This window comes from Muscardinus avellanarius (assembly GCF_963383645.1).
Source record: "Muscardinus avellanarius genome assembly, chromosome: 13".
Classification (NCBI taxonomy): domain Eukaryota; kingdom Metazoa; phylum Chordata; class Mammalia; order Rodentia; family Gliridae; genus Muscardinus; species Muscardinus avellanarius.
In genome coordinates this window covers 81753861-81771476 of record NC_137799.1, presented here as the reverse complement: position 1 = coordinate 81771476, position 17616 = coordinate 81753861, and the positions used below count along the sequence as shown (strand labels likewise).

Sequence of the window (17616 nt, the reverse complement as noted above, 5' to 3'; positions counted from 1 at the left end):
TAATTATAAAAAGAAAGATCACGTCATCTTCAGCTCTTGCTCTCTCCACCTCCCAGCATTTAATATAAAGCAAATATAAAGTACCAAGTAGTAGTAAAGTGACTTACATATGAATATATCTTTAATATTATTAAAATACTTACATCATCTTCATAACGAACATGGATATTGGAAATTTTCACTTGAAGATTTTTTATGATCTGAGTAATTAATTTTTCTGTAAATGTGTCCTGTTTCTCCTGCCATTGTTCTTCTACAATGAATAAAAATTATACCCTATAAATAGTTTTATATTGAGGTAACACTTTACAATGTCTTATTAAATAAAAATAGTTTGTAAATAGAACACTGATAGTTTGCTTTTCAAGAGTTTTTCACACCAAAACACTTTTAAAGACAACCAATGAAATGCACAACTTTTTCAAAAGCTAATTTTTTATTGAATAAGACTAAAGTCAATTATGTGAAATCTGCAGGGATTAAATTTTGTAATTTATATGTTAATTATTCCTGAGTATAACAGAAACAAGGAAGACTATTTGGTAAGAGAATAGCAGCAAAGCAAGAAATTCCTCTCAAAACTAGGGATACTATAAGTTGCTTGTGCTTAAATATATAAAATAGTTAAATACAGTATGTTCTTCCCTTTGATGATATAAAACAGGAAATTTTAAGATCTTCCCCTTTCAAAAAAGTATGAAGGAAGTTCACCATGTTTTACTTTAAGAAAATAATATCTCCAGTTTCAATACTTTCCAGGGGAACCGAAAAAAAAGAATTGAGGATTCTAATTTTTTTAATATGCCTTAGTAACCACTAATTATCCCTTTAATTATCTATATTACCAATATACATAGTCCCTTTCTTTTCTTCTAATAGTGTATATTCCCATATTCAGATAGCCCAGGAGGCCTTAAAGTTAATGAGCACGAAATTTAGGTGAATATATGTGAATACAAAAGAACTGGATAATTCAGTGAATACCACAGAAGAGAAGTGCTTTGAAAACAGAAGACCGTATTTTAATTGTTGAGTCTCCTCAATACATGATAAAATCCTTTGGCCTTATAAATTTGGTCATGTCAATAAATATTAAATATTGCTTCCTTTACCCACTAGCTTCCTTCTAATTCCTTATGAAGCTCAGAGTATGCAATATAACAATCTCCTCTTATCTACCACTTTGCTTTCCATGGTTTCAGTTAGTTGCAGTCAACCATGGTCCAAAAAATATTAATATCTGTCTTAATTTTCTCAAAAGAGAGAATGGCTGGGCACAGTGGCACACGCCTGTAATCCCAGTACTTGAGAAGCTGAGACAGGAGGACCGCATGTTCAAGGACAGCTTCAGCAATTCAGTGAGGCCCTCTACAACTTAGTACGGCCCTATTTCCAAACAAAAAAATAAAAAGGGCTGGGAGTGTAGCTCAGAAGCAGAGCATTCTACCCGCAGAACCACTATATATAAAATAAATGAAAAAAAAGAGACTGCATTCACCTAACTTGACTAACAGTACATTATTATAGCTACTGTTACAATTATTATTGCTAATCTCTTACTATGCCTAATTTAGAAGTTAAAACTTATCACAGGACCATATTACAGGAAAAAAACACACAGTGTGTTGTGTACAGGGTTCAACACTATCCCAAATTTCATGTACTCACTGAGTGTCTTGTAATGTATGCTCCACAGATACAGGGAGGCTTCTTATACAGTATTTTACCCATACCTTTACGTACTTTGCTCTTTTCCATCTTCCTCTGTCAATATAGCTCGACCTCTGAATAAAACTACTACTTTATAAAAAAAACAGATGCATGTCTATGTCTTGCCAAGTAATTTTTATGGGATAAATTCACAATAGGACAGATGAGAATTATTATAAATTAGTTATCATTTTCCTCAACCAATAACCTTTCTACATGTCTCTTATTAACATGCCTATGTGCTCTAGAAGGTCTCTTTCTTCCCTTCTTTTTTTTTTTTTTTTGTGTGTGTGTGTGTTTGGGGGGCGCTGGGGATTGAACCCAGGAGCATTCTATCTTCGAGTTACACCCTCAGCCCAATTTTTTATTCGTTGTTGTTGTTTGTTTTTTTTTTAACAGGGTCTCACTAAGTAGTTGAGGCTGGCCAAGAACCTGAATCCTCCTGTCTCAGTTTCCAAATGCTGAGATTACAAGCATGCACTACCACGCCCGGCTTTAGAACAACTATTTCAAAGTTCATTTTGACTGATCCTATCAAAGTTCCAATAACTCTCCCACAGCTCTCTCTTCTTTTTGCACATACCCTTGCCTCCAACTGTCAAAGAAAGAAAAGCTACAGAAAGATAATTCCTTCTTTGCCATCATCACTCAAGCAAAATAACTATTTGTAAGGTCAGAAATAATTCTCATCTAGTATTTCATCACAATCTGATAAACTATTTGCTTCCTAAATTAGCCCTTTTCCCATGGAACCATAAATTCTGAACTTCCTATTATCTAACCATTCCTTTTTTACCTTCTTTTGTCTGATTTCCTCTATTACTTTATCACTAGAGGCTGAATTTACTTAAAATTCAGTTGCTACAGGAAACTTCATCCAGATCTTGTATTCTTAGTTATCATAATAATGCTGATAACTCTCAAATGAATATTAAATAAATGAGGAAGTGAAATGCAGAGTGCAGAGAACTTGACACAATCAGTAAACTTCAAGTACTTTAGTATATATAGCTATAGCAGGTGGACAGGTTTCAAATTGTGAGAGCATTTATATATCTTGCTAGAGTTTAAACTTCATCCTGATAACAATAAGCATAATGTATTTTAAGTATGACTAAACATTTCTATTTTAGACTTAGGTACAAAAAAGAAGAGATTTCTGCTTAAACACGGTGGAAACATACATACTCAGAAAATCCTCATTAGTAAAAGGAAACAAATCCCCAAGGTCAAAAGAAAGAAGATAGGAGAAAGATGAAAAAGCAACAAAAGCTTAGAAGCTGGAAAGCAGAAGGTCTTAGCCAGGCTAGGAAAGGAGAGATTCAGCCCCAAGTGACCTGGATGGAGACATCAGACACACAACATGAGCTTTTAAAACAGAATCCTGGAAATATACAGGCTTGAGACACCACAAAACAAGGAATCTAGAAGCATATTAGAGGAAGACATGAAATACTAGAATTAGTTTAAGATTAACAAGCAGCTTAACTTCGAGGTCCCCTCCTTCTTCAGTCCAATAGCCAAGCAACCACCCTTTTCCAGTTAGTCAGACTGCAAGGGTTTATTGTAAAGGAAACACATCTAATAGGCTCCAAACTATGACACATTCCCATGGAGGGACAGAACGAGCCCATACCAAAATACAGAGATCAAGTAAAAGTCTAAATAACGAACAGTCTCCACTTAGCAAGCAAATAACAAAAAATTACGCTACAAAATATATGTAATTAGAGCATACTGTCTGGCTCAATAGTAAACATTTGTTCTACTTGGTCTCCCTTCGTAATCCATCATAAAAGGAAGATATATATATACACACACACACACACACACACACATGCACACACACATGCACACATATACACACACATATATATACATATATATATATATATACACATACATAGATTGAGCTTAATAAATCAAATAATGGAGGTCTGAGCACATATTTAACAAATATAATAGTTCTCTACAGGACAGAGCCTGGGGTTAGACTTCTATTTGTTTATTTTCATTTGATTCCTATAATACTATTTCATTTTTTTTTTAATTTTATTTTATTGGTGCACTGTATTCATACATCATAGTGGGATACAAACTTTTGTAGACATACATGCACACATCGCCCAGTCAGCCCCCACCCGATCCCCATCCCATTCTCTCCCCATCCCTCCCTCCCATGCTTGGCTTAGTGGTTGACATCTAGTATTATAGCAATTTATCCAAAATTAAAAATGATAATCTCACATAACAGTTTCATTTGTCTGATACCAAGCTTTTGATGACTTAAAGATAACATTTCAATATTTCTTTTTGCTTTCTTTCTTACCAGAGAATATTTTTTTCTTTTTTTTAGGTGAAACTATCATTTATTTTTCAGAAAAAAATCTATCCTGATATGGAATATGGACTCTAGATACCCAAAACAATCTCGAAGCAAAAACAAAGCGAGAAGATGTATATTTTCTGATTTCAAACCATATAAAGCTACAATAATTGAAACAGTGTAGTACTGTTCTAAAGGCAGATATATAGACCATTGGAGTTAAATACAAGCCTAGAGCTAACTTCTTCCCTATATTGTCAAGTTATTTTTGACAAGGTTTCCACGAAGATTTGGTGGTGGAAATAATAATCTTTTAACTAAATATTGTTGAAAAATAATAATTACATGGAAAAGAATAAAATTGGACCCTTACCTAATCCCACATACAAGTATTAACTCAAACTAGATAAAAGACCTAAATATAAATCTTAAGACTATAAACTTTTAGGAGAAAATCTGGGTCATAAAACCTCACAACATTTAAATTGGCAGTGATTTCTTGGATATGATTTCAATGGCACAGGCAACAGAAGAATATACAAACTCCCTAAAAAATAAAAGAAAATATTGTATATCCAAAGACAATGTAAACAGAGTTAAAAGTTACTAATAGAATTGGATAAAATATTTCCAAATGCTATATCTGAAGGTATATTAATATTCCAACTAGAAATCCTAAAAATTAACAACAATAAAGGCAAACAATACAATTTAGAGATAGGTAAAAGACTAACATAAATAATGAATCTCCACAGATAACCAATCTTAGTTGTCTGTTGGATGGAAACTCTTGTTTCTCTGGTTCTGGTGAGTGTTACCTATTTCTTCTTTGTAGTTAATCTCTTTGAGTATTTTCTCTAGTGCTGGTTTTGAAGACATAAATTCCTTCAGTTTCTGTTTGTCATGGAAGCTTCTTATTTCTCCATCTAATTTGATAGAAAGTTTTGCTGGATAGGAAATTTTTGGCTGGAAGTTGTTTTCTTTCAGAGTTTGGAATATGTTACTCCAAGCCCTTCTGGCTCTCATGACTTGGTTTGGGAAGTCTGGAGTGATTCTAATTGGTTTGCCTCTGAATGTCACTTGGCCCTTTGTTTTTGTTGCCTTTAAGATTCTCTGCTTGGCTTCCACATTGGTCATTTTGACAATTATATGGCGTGGGGATCCTCTTCTCCGATCCTGTCTAAAGGGAGTTCTATAAGTTTCCTGGATCTGTGTATCAACCTCTTGCTCTATATTTGGAAAATTTTCTGCTATTATTTCCTTGAAGAGATTGTTGATCCCTTTGGTATCACTTTCTTTTCCCTCCTCTATTCCAATTATTCTTAGGTTAGCTCTCTTAAGATGGGCCCATATTTCTTCAATGTCAGATTCCTGCTGTTGGATATCTTTTTCTAGATTAGAAACTATGCATTCATTTTTGGATTGCTCATCTTCTAAGAGCGAGATTCTGTTCTCCATGTGTTCTAATCGGTTGTTTGTGCTTTGAATTGAGGCCTTTACTTCATTAATTGCATCCTTTATCTCTTTTTGGCTCTCTCTGAGTTCTTTTCGAAGCACCTCTATTATTTCTACAGTTATTTTCCTGATTTGATCTTCTAGAAATCTCTGATTTTCTGTTTTATCAGGTTCTGATGTTGTGGGGTTGTGCACATTCATTACTTCAGTGTTATTCCTCTTTCCCATGATTTCGGAGGTTTGTGCCTTCTCTGGGTTCTTCCCTTGGGTCACTATGGCTTCACTTAAGGTGCTCTGGATCTCGAGTCTGTATTATCTCAGACCCTACTACTCCTTTACTGGGTTGTATCACAGAGTCTCCGACCCAGGGAGTCGATAGAGGCTGCTTTAAACTATGGGGGGTGCCAGGTTGCACGCTCTCCTATGGTGTGATATCTCTGCCACCACCACTCCCTCACTGGGTCAAGTCCCAGGAGGCACAATACTGGGATTTCTCCTCTGTGGCCCGCAATTTGACTCACTGTTCTTGAGTACGTAGATGTAGCTGTACTGGACTCGGTGAATTCACTGCTGCTGCCGCCGCCGGTGGCAATATGGCGCCTCTGCCACGCCCTCGGCCATGAGGCTGGCGTATTTTTTCTTCTCTGGTTTTGATTTCCACGCTGAATCCCTGCAGCGTGTGCTGAGCTCAGCCACTGGGAGCTTTAAATGCTGTCTGCGCCGAAAGATCCCGCCTGGCTGTTCCGCATCGGCTCACCTCGGCTTGCTGTAGCCGTCCGCTGAGTTCGCCGCTGCCGCCGGCAGTATGGCGCTGCTGCCGCGTCCTCGGGCGCGTGTGTCTCCTCTGTGGCCCTGAGCTCTGTTCTCAGTTCGCTTTCTCTCTGGAGCCTGGTGGTTTTTTTTGTTTTTCTGGTGATGGTGTTTTCTGGCTATGAAAGGCGCTCTTTTTGTGGTAATGGAGATTGGTTGTTAGCGGGACTCTTAAGCCTTGCTTTTCTCGGTCGCCATCTTCCCGGAGTATACTATTTCATTTTTAAAGCTATTTAAGTGTATTATCTTGAGAAAATAAAAATTTGATAAAGAAAAAACTTAAGAGACTTAGGGGCAGGAATGAATTACTACATACAATATAAAAGAAATGTTATGAAGAAACTAGAATCACATGCAGTACCATGGAGGTAAAACAATTATATTGGACTTTAATTTTCATTTAAAAACAATGCATAGCACGGATAGTAAAGTCAGTACACACATACTTTTTTTTCCAGTACTCGAATGGAACCCAGGGGCATTCTACCTCTGAGCTACACCCCAGCCCTATTTTTATTCTTTATTTTGAAATAGGGTCTCACTAAGCTGTGGAGGGCTTCACTAAGAAGCTGAGGCTGGCCGTGAACCCCAATCCTCCTATCTAAGCCTCCCAAATACTGGGATTACAAGCGTGCGCACCATGCCTGGATCCACATATACTTTTAAGATGCTTAACTACTCAGTGAAGAACAGAGGAACAAAAGATAAACAGATAACTAGGTTAGGAAGATAACTTTATGTTTTATAATAACAAGAAGCTACAGTATACTTAAAAGAAAGATTCAGCGGGGCGAGGTGGTGTAAGCTTGTAATCCCCGCGCTTGGGAGGCAGAGACAGGAGGATGGTTTGGAGCCAGCCTCGCTGGCTTAAGAGACCCTGTTTCCAAATAAAAAAATATAAAAATAGGTCTGGAGTGTAGCCCGGACATAGAAAGGCTTCCAGGAAACCCAGTACCATGAAAAAAATAAAGAAAGATCCACAAGGAAAGAAGTGAGAGTCAGAATGTAAACAGCAGCTGGAATGCAAGGGTTTATTCACAAGGTGTAGGATACCTCTTCCACCAATAAAAAAGTGGTTTTAGTAATACAGGACCATGTAGAAAAGGTATAAAGCCAGAAAACAATGAAGAGATTGAGGCAAATATAAGTATCTAAACAGTGTAACTACCTTCAAAAGGGTAAAGAATTGATATAAAAGAAAACAAAAGCAAAGGCTAGAAAGGTAAGAAAATACTTGATAAAATTGCTACTATCAAAAACTGTTAGCCAAATTAAAGCAGACATATTGTTGCCTTAAATTTCTACAATATAAAATTTGTGTACATACGAAAAAACACACAAACCACATTAAAATCCTCCATGTAATATGATTCACTCTTATTTGTTAAATAATCTCAATGTCTCCAGTGAAAACTAAGATTCCATTATGAAAAATATTTAGGTCTTTTACACTTATTACCATTTTTAAATTATTTTCGTTACCTTGATCAAATACTTTCTGTTTTGTTTCTTCTATTCTTTTTAGTTCCTGTTGCTTTGCTTCCATGAGTTGTTTTTCTTCTTTTAAAGGATCATATTTTATTCCTACAAGAAGCATTAAAAGGAAAAATCTGATGTACCATGATTTTTTTTTTTTCAGTACTAAGGAATGAACCCAGGTGCATTCTACCTCCAAGCTATACACCCATCCCTATTTTTAATTCTTTATTTTGAAACAGGGTCACACTAAATTGCAGAAGGTTTCAAAATTGCTAAGGCTGGCCTTGAACCTGCAATCCTCCTATCTCAGATTTCCAAATACAAGATTACAAGCCTGCGCCACTATGCCTGGCTAATTACAATAAATTTAAGCATTCTCAGCCTGGCATGGTGGTGCATGCTTGTAATCCCAGCATTGGGGAGACTGAGACCAGAGGATTGCAATTCACAGGCAGCCTCAGCTACTTGATGAGGCTCTTTGCAACTGAGTGAGACCTTGTTTCAAAATAAAGAATAAAAAATAGGACTAGGAGGTATAGTTCAGAGGTAGACTGCCCCTGGATTGCATCCCAGTACCACAAATAAAAAAAAAAAAAAAAAAAAAAAAAAATTCTCATTCTAAGAAAAATACTGAAAAAAAAATCACTAATTCAATGTCTGTGAATTTTTAGAATTAAAGGTTATTTGAATATCAAAATTTAAATATTAAAAATTTTCAATATATCCCAAAGTACACTTATCAAATGTAAAAGCTTTCCCATCTATTAAAAAAAGAACAATTTAGCCAGGAGTGGTGGCGCACGCTTGTAATTCCTGCACTTGGGAGGCAGAGACAGGAGGATCACGCAGGTTCGAAGCCAGCCTAGCTGGCTTAAGAGACCCTTTTTCCAAATAAAATATAAAATGGGTCTGGGACTATAGCCCAGAGGTAGAAGGGTTCCATCCCCAGTACCACCAAAAATAATAATAATAATAATAATAATAATAATAATAATAATAATAATTAAAAAGAACAACTTAAATTATAATTCTTAATTTGACTTACTAGAAGATGGTACTATGAGCAAATAAATATCTTCCAATACAGCTTCAACTGGTTGAGTATAAAGGTTTTTCCATGGAATTATAAGTGTGAGATTACCTATATTTGAAAAAAGAATAAGAATATTTTTCTTCAATCTATGTTTACTACTACTATACCACACATTTGGAAATATGTACTATTTTCACTCAATAAATTGTGTACCTACTACATACCAGTGAATAGACTAAATGTTGATAATACGATAAACCCACTTTCTCAAGTGTCTAGTAGAATAAAAAAATAGTAATATCAAAGAATGATAGGTAATAACATCAATAAGTCTTTAAAAATCTATTGAAAAGTATTGATTTGTAAAAATTAAAAAATGATAGATAATGAGAAAGGTATGCAAACAATACCCTAAATGGTATTAAAGTTATAGTGTTTAATTCATTGAACTTTCCACATTTCCTCATTTCATATTTCCACTGAAAATACTTTATCTTTTTTGTATTGTTTACAATTTACAAGATGATAGAAGCACACATGCACACATCACTCACTTAGCCCTCCTCCAATTCCCACTCCATTCCCTCCCACCTCCCTCCTTCTCATGTTTGGCTTAGTGACTGATATAATTTTTCTGTCTGTAGTACTGGGGATGGAATCCAGGGGGATTCTACTTCTGAGCAACACCCCAGCCCTATTTTATTATTTATAAAAATTATTTATTTAAGCCGGGCGTGATGGCGCACGCCTGTAATCCCCGCACTTGGGAGGCGGAGACAGGAGGATCACGCTGGTTTGGAGCCAGTCTCACTGGTTTAAGAGACCCTGTTTTCACATAAAAAAGTAAAAAAAAAAAAGAAAAAAATTGGTCTGGGAGTGTATCCCGGAGGTAGAAGGGCTTCCAGGAACCCCAGTACCACCAAAAAAAAAAAAAATATTTGACTCAGGGTCTCACTGAGTTGCAGAGGGCCTCATTAAGTAGCTGAGGCTGCCCACTAACCATGATCCTCCTGTCTCAGCCTCCCAAATGCTGGGATTAAAAGCGTGTGCCACCAAGCCCAGCTCATTTTATTTTCTTTATTTTTTATTTTTTTATTTTTATTTGGAACATATAGAAAATAGTATACTTTCAGATTGTGCTTGGTGCCCTCCCCACCCGCACTTCCCCTCTCCCCTCTCCCAACAATGAGTGTCCACATTGACCATGCTACATTCATACTTTTACACATATTCGAATGTAGCTCCTCCATTAATCAATTTCACCCTTCTTCATCTCCTACCCTTCCATTCTAGCTTTATTGAGGTTTCCCCTCCATTATCTGGAGTCCCTTTGGTGTTTCTAATAGTCCCGAGTTTGGGCATATTAGAGAAAACCTATGTCCCTTCTCTTTCTGTCCTTGGCTTATCTCACTTAACATAATGTTCTCCAGGTCCTTCCATCTTCTTGAGAAAGACATGAATTTGTTTTTTTTTTTTAGCTGAGTAGAATTCCATCGTGTATATTTCCCATAATTTTGCAATCCATTCATCTGTTGATGGCAACCTAGGTTGGTTCCATATTTTGGCTGTTACAAATTGTGCTATGAACATAGTTATGCATAAGTTACTGTAGTTCTCTGATTTCAACCCCTTTGAAAAGATACCCAGGAGTGGTATATCCAGATCATATGGTGGATCTATTCCCAGTTTTCGAAGGAATCTCCAACACTGATCTTCAAAGCGGCTGAACTAGTTTGCACTCCCACTAACAGTGTAAGAGTTCCTCTTTCCCTACATCCTCTCCAGCATTTGTTATTTGATTTCTTTATAGCTGCCACTCTGATTGGGGTTAGAGAGAATCTCTGCATAGTCTTGATTTACATCTCCCTAATGGCTAGTGATATTGAACATCTTTTCATGTATCAATTGGACATTTGTATCTCTTCTTCCGTGAAATGTCTTTTCAGTTCAGTTGCCCATTTCTTGATTGGGTTGTTTGTTGTTCGTTTTGCTACTGTAGAGTCTTTGAGCACTTTATATATTCTGGATATTAGCCCTCTATCAGAGTGATGGCTGGTAAAAATCTTCTCCCATTTTGTAGGCTTTCTCTTTAGGTTCTTGATTATTTCTTTTGATGAGAAGAAACTTGTTAGTTTGATGTCATCCCACTTGTTAATTCTTGGTTTAATTTCCTGTGCTTTGCAGATCATGTTGAGAAAGTTACTGCCTGTGCCTATATATTGGGGTGTTGAGACTATGCCCTCCTCTAATAACTTCACAGTCTCTGGTCTAATTTTCTAAGTCTTTGATCCACCTCAAGTTGATTCCTGTGAACAGTGAGCGGTAAGAATTTAGTTCCATCTTTCTACAAGTAGAGAGCCAGTTCTCCCAGCACCATTCATTAAAAAGGCTGACTTTTCTCCAGCATATGAGTTTGGCCCCTTTGTCAAAGATGAATTGACTATAGGTGTGTGGGTTTGTTTCTGTATCTTCTGTTCTTTCCCACTGGTCTGTATCCTGTTGTTGTATGAATACAATGTTGTTTCTATTACTATTGCTCTATGGTATAATTTGAAGTCAGGGATTGTGATGCCTCCTGCATGGTTCTTATTGCTGAGGATTACTTGGGCTATTTTGGATCATTTTTTTTTCTCCATATGAAATTCATGACTGATTTTTCTAGGTCTATGAAGAATGTCATTGGTATTTTGATAGGAATTATACTGCATCTGTAGATCACTTTTGGCAGAATGGCCATTTTGATGATATTTATTCTGCCTATCCATGAGCAAGGATCTTTCCATCTTCCAAGGTCTTCTTCAATTTCTCTCTTTAATATTTTATAGTTTTCATTGTAGAGGTCTTTTAAGTCTGGTTTGGTTTATTTGTATTTATTTTATTGGTTTTGATGTTATAGTGAATGGAACTGTTTTCTTTCTTTCATGGTGGATTCACTGTTGACATATAAAAAAGCAACTGATTTCCTTAGATTGATTTTGTATCCTGAAACTTTGCTGAATTGGCTAAAGGATCATGTCATCTGCAAATAAGCAAAGTTTTAATTCCTCTCTTCCTATTTGAATTCCTTTCTCTTCTCTTGTCTTATTGCTGTGGCAAGAGTCTCCAGGATTATACTGAAAAGGAGTGGTGATAGTGGGCATCCTTGCCTTGTTCCTGATTTAGAGAAAATTCTTGCACATTTTTCCCATTCAATATGATGTTGGCTTTGGGTTTATTATATATTGCCTTAATGATGTTGAATACGTTCCTTCTATAATAATTTCTGTAGCATTTTTTAACATGAATGGGTGTTGGATTTTGTCAAATGCTTTTTCAGCATCTATTGATATGATCATGTGGTTTTTGTTTTCAGTCCTATTTATGTGGTGAGTAACGTCTATTGATTTGCTTATGTTAAACCAGCCTTGCTCTTCTGGGATGAAACCAACTTGTTTGTGGTGTACAATTCTCTGGATATGGTTTTGAATGTTTTTAGCTAGTGTTTTGTTTAGAATTCTTGCATTTATGTTCAAGGATAGTGGTCTGTAATTTTCTTTTCTTGAGGCAATGAAGATCAGGTGTCGGCAGGACTTATAAGTGCTGTTTCTCACAGATGCCATCTTCCCATAGTCGATATGTTATCGTTTTAAAGAAAGAAACAGGGAAGGGAGCCTCTAAAGGAAATAGATCTATACACTATTCCTCTGATACAAATACACTGTTTTTTTGGTTTTGGTATTCATTGCTGGTGCTACTGGGGACTGAACCCAAAGCCTTGTGTAAGCTAAGCATATGCTCAATCACTGAGCTATACCCCATATTTTATAACTTTTCTTGAATTGAATTGAGGCTATTTTTTTTTTTTTTGCAGTACCAGAGATAGAAAACTTGTGTAGACATAATGGCACACACCAGCCAGCCAGCCCCCACCCAGTCCCCACTCCACTCCCTCCCCATCCCTCCTGCTCATGCTTGGCTTAGCTGCTGACTATAATATGAATAAGTACATCGTGCACTTTAAAGAGTTTCCTTCTCCCCCTTCCCATGGCCACAGTTAGGTTTCCTAGGTTGCTCATTTATAGAATCACCTTTTTCACCTGGAGTTCCTCCTATGACACATTTCTCCTTAGCTTTCACATATCAGGGAAAGCTCTGATTTCTTATTTTTGTGAATAATCTCACTTGGCATAATGTCCTCCAGTTCCATCCATTTGGTTTCCTTTCCAGCAGTGGTATTGCTGGATCAAATGGTAGATTTGTTCCCATTCTTCTGAGGAACCTCCATACTGTTTTCAAAAGTGGTTGCACTAATTTGCAATGCCACCAACAATGTTTTAGAGTTCCCACTTCTCTACATCCTCACCAGCATTTATTGTTGTTTGTGTTTTGAATGATTGCCATTCTAGTTGGGGTAAGGTGAGATCTCTGGGTAGTTTTGATTTGCATCTCTCTAATTGCCAATGATTTTGAACATTTTTTCATGCATTTATTGGCCATTTGAATTTCTTCTTTCTGTTTTTTATTACAATGGCTTTGTAGTATAGTTTAAAGTCAGGTATTGTGATTCCTCCTGCATGGTTTTTGTTGCTGAGAACTACTTTGGCTATTCTGTGGTTTTTGTTGATCCAGATGAATATAAGGACTGATTTTTCTATGTCTGTGAGGAATGGTCTTGGTAATTTAATGAGTATTGTGTTGCATCTGTAGATCACTTTTGGAAGTATGGCCATTTTGATGATATTTATTCTGCCTATCCACAAACATGGAAGATCTTTCCATCTTCTAAGACCTTCTTCAATTTCTTTTTCAACGTTTTATAATTTTCTTTGTAGAGATCTTTTAGCTCCTTTGTTAAGTTTATTCCTAAATATATTTTTTTTGTGTGAGAATTCTTGAGTGGAAGTGTTTTCTGAATTTCTTTTTCAGTGAATTTATGGTTGGTATACAGAAAAGCTTCTGGTTTTTTAAGATTGATTTTGTATCTAGACACTGCTGAATTTGTTGATTAGTTCTATAAGTCTCTTGGTTGAGTTTGTGGGTCTTCTAAATATAGTATCATGTTGTCTGCAAATAGTGCAAGTTTGAGTTCTTCTTTTCTCCTGTTTGTACTCCCCGGGTTTCTTTTTCTTGCCTTATTGCTCTTGCTAGGGTCTCAAGTACCATATTGAAGAGAAGTGGTGATAATGAACATCTTTGTCTTGTTGCTGTTTTTAGGGGAAATTCTCAAAGTTCTTCCCCATTTAATATGATGTGGGTCTATTTATTCATTCATTCATTCATTCATTCATTCATTCATTCATTTTGCGGCATTCTACCTCCGAGTTACATCCCAGCCCTATTCTTTAGTCTTTTTATTTTTGAAACAAGGTTTCACTGAGTTTTGAAGGGCCTCACTAAGTAGCTGAAGCTGTCCACGAACCATGATCCTCTAGTCTCTGCCTCCCAAATGCTAGTATTACAAGCGTATGCCACCATACCTGGCTTTTGAATTGAAGCTACATTTATATTCTTTGAAATTGAACCATCATTACTGGAAAACTTCAATGACTTTCAGCAAATTTTTAAAACCTATATAAAAGATATTTCCTATAATACCACTGTATGATGAAAAAATGCGTGTTATTCTACCATATCAAAATATACACTCATATTATTATGATACCATAAGAAGTAGATGAGGTCAAATCCACTTGGACAATGAGAAATCCTTATCATGTATAAATATAGCATGGTTACAAGTATTTAAGATGTGTATATGTAGCCGGGCCTGGTGGCGCACGCTTGTAATCCCCACGCTTGGGAGGCAGAGAGAGGAGGATCGCGCAGTTTCGAAGCCAGCCTCGCTGGCTTAAGAGACCCTGTTTCCAAATTTAAAAAGTATAAAAATGGGTCTGGGAGTGTAGCCCGGAGGTAGAAGAGTTTCCAGGAACCCCAGTACCACCAAAAATTAAAATTAAAAAAATGTGTATATGTAAACATCCAAAAATACGCAAAAAAAATTGAGACGGGAAAATAATAGGTGACATTTCTGCCTCTCGTGCTATATTATCTTAAAATTCAGGAGGCGAGTGGGATGAAATTTGAGTCTTAGCAACAGAAATATGATGAAAGCTTCTGGTCATACATGGTCTAAGATCAACTAAGTACAATAAACAAAACTGTGAAGATCTATATCATGCAACTTATATAAGCTTCAGACTACCATATTCCCAGCAATATCAACAATAACATTATATAAATCCTATTACAAAAACTATGTAACAAAAATATTTTAAAATCCCAACTAAAGACACTATCATTTTACATAGTACTTAAATCAACAAAATCACAACATAATCTAAGAATAATGACAGACAAGTTTTATTAAACATGTTAAACCTCACATTAAGCCAAGTTTCTGCTCAACTGATAAATTTAAAATAATATGCTATAAACACAAGTAAAATACAAAACAAGAAACTGTACAATATTTTCTGGAAACCTACAAAAAGTCAAAAAAAAGAAACAAGTTTTCAGATTGGCTCCAGTTCTTTCTCTTTAAACCACATATCCAGTACCAATCAGAATATACCAACAATTATCCAGCCAGATATCTTGAAAACTCAGTTAAGGTCTCTGTTATTTTAATACTAAATGAGATGTGTAATTTTGTAATTACACAAGTATCAATTATTGAGCAAGTAGTATATGAACTTGACAATACAACTGGACAACTTAGTTATACAACTAAGCTCTACCTAAACAATTAGGTAGAGCAAAAGAACATGATTACTACATTTTCAATAAATGCTCAAAAACTTTTTTTTTGGTATTGAGGATTGAACCCAAATGCATTCTACCTCTGACCTATATCACCAGCCTGTTTTATTTTTTTATTTTGAAACAGGGTCTTGCTAACGTGCTCAGGCTGGGCTCAAACCTGTAATCCTCCTGTCTCAATCTCCTAAGTACTAGGATTACAGGCATGTACCACCAGTCTCAGCTTGCTCAGAAACATTTAAAAGATAATATTCATGAGAAACTGGTCAGATTATTCTGGCTGCATGTCCAGCAAGGAGGACATTCCAATAATAAATATGACTTACCAATATGACCAACTTTAACTTTAAATGGCACATCCAGTTGACTCTACAAAGAAAAAAAATATATAAAGCATCAGTACACATAAAGTTCAACAACACAGATAACTACTTTTTCTTCCCAAAATTATTTGAAGTTTTTTTTTTTAATTATAGGCATGTTCTCTACCCTTATTTGAATTTTTAATTATATAATTATATTTTTCTCAACTCAATAAAATTCATGGAAGCTTCTTTTTAATAATAAGTACAGGTGAGGGTTTAGGTTCAAACTAATTTAAAAAGCTACCTATACCAGATTAATAACATTTTTCATATGATCCAGCAATTCTACTCTGAGGTATATACCCAAAGAAGCTCAAAGCAGCCTCTGGAACACAAGTACACAAATATTTATTGCAGCATTATTTACAAGACCCCAGAGGCTAAAATAACCCACATGTTCATCAGTAACTGAATGGATAAACAAAATGTTTAGCTAAAAATGTTTAGCTACAAAAGTCAGCTATTAAAAAGAAATGATATTCTGATACACACTACAATGTGGATGAACCTTAAAGACATGCTAAGAGACAAAAATGGACAAATATGACAAATCCATTCACATGAAATATCTAGAATAAGCAAATTTTTAGGAGTGATAAAAGAGGATAAGGATATTATTTTTCTTTTCTTTTCTTTTGCAGTACTGGAACGGAACCCAGGGGCATTCTACCTTCAAGTGATACCCCCATTCCTATTTTTTTTCTTTATTTTGAAACAATTGTTTTTATTTTGAAACAGGGTCTCCCTGGGTTGCAAAGGGTCTCACTAAGTAGCAGAGGCTGTCCGTGAATCGTGATCCTCCTATCTCAGCCTTCCAAATGCTGGGATTACAAGTGTGTGCCACCACCCCTGGCAGGATATTATTTTTAATGGCTATAGAGTTCTAGGTTGCAATGAAGAAAAATCTCAGGGTCTATGGGGAAGAGAAACAGAAGTTACTGCTTAATGGTTACAGAATTTCTCTTAAGGGTGTGGAAAACTTATTGAAATAGTGAGAAAATTATACAAGATGGTAAATATAATTAATGCCACTGAACTGAACACATATGGAAATTGGTTATATAGTTTTAATTTCCCCCAGTGCTGAGAGTTGAAACCAGCATCTCCCCTCTAAGCTGCATGCATCCCCAGTTGGCAAACATTTCAAAATAGGAAAAAATACACTGTCAATTTGTGTTTTAGAGACACTAAAGCTTTAGAAAATTTTTCCTCAAACTTAAATTTTATACTTTTATTAGTACATTATAATTTCATAATGCAGTTCATAGTGATAGTGACATCCAATCCCTCCCTACTCTGCCTATCTGTGTCCCCTACACCACCCTCCCTGGCTTCACTGAGGTATTTCCTCCATTATCCAGAGTCTCTCTGATTACTCCCTAGCTCCCACATATGAGAGAAAACATGTGGATCTTCACTTTTTTCTTCTGGTGGTGCTGGGGTTCCTGAAAGCCCTTCTACCTCCGAGCTATGCTCCCAGACCTTTTTTTTTTTTTTTTTAATTTGGAAAACAGGGTCTCTTAAACCAGCGTGGCTGGCTTCGAACCTGCCCGATCCTCCTGTCTCTGCCTCCCAAGCGCGGGGACTACAAGCGTGTGCCACCACCCCCGGCTGGACTTTCACTTTCTGTGACTGGTTAATCTCACTTAATGTCATTTTTTCTCCAAGTGCAACCATTTTCCTGCAAATGGCATAATTTT

At 36.1% G+C, this 17616-nt stretch overlaps 1 protein-coding gene across 1 annotated transcript in view; it reads right to left on the bottom strand.

The window, feature by feature from the left end:
- Positions 1-17616, bottom strand: part of VPS13A (vacuolar protein sorting 13 homolog A) — a gene marked incomplete at both ends in the record, with an annotated part of 250174 nt that overhangs the window by 212603 nt on the left and 19955 nt on the right. The window contains 4 exon segments of the mRNA XM_080708999.1: positions 144-253; positions 7784-7885; positions 8826-8921; positions 15878-15920. Of these exon segments, the coding sequence (XP_080565125.1) occupies positions 144-253; positions 7784-7885; positions 8826-8921; positions 15878-15920 (351 nt within the window).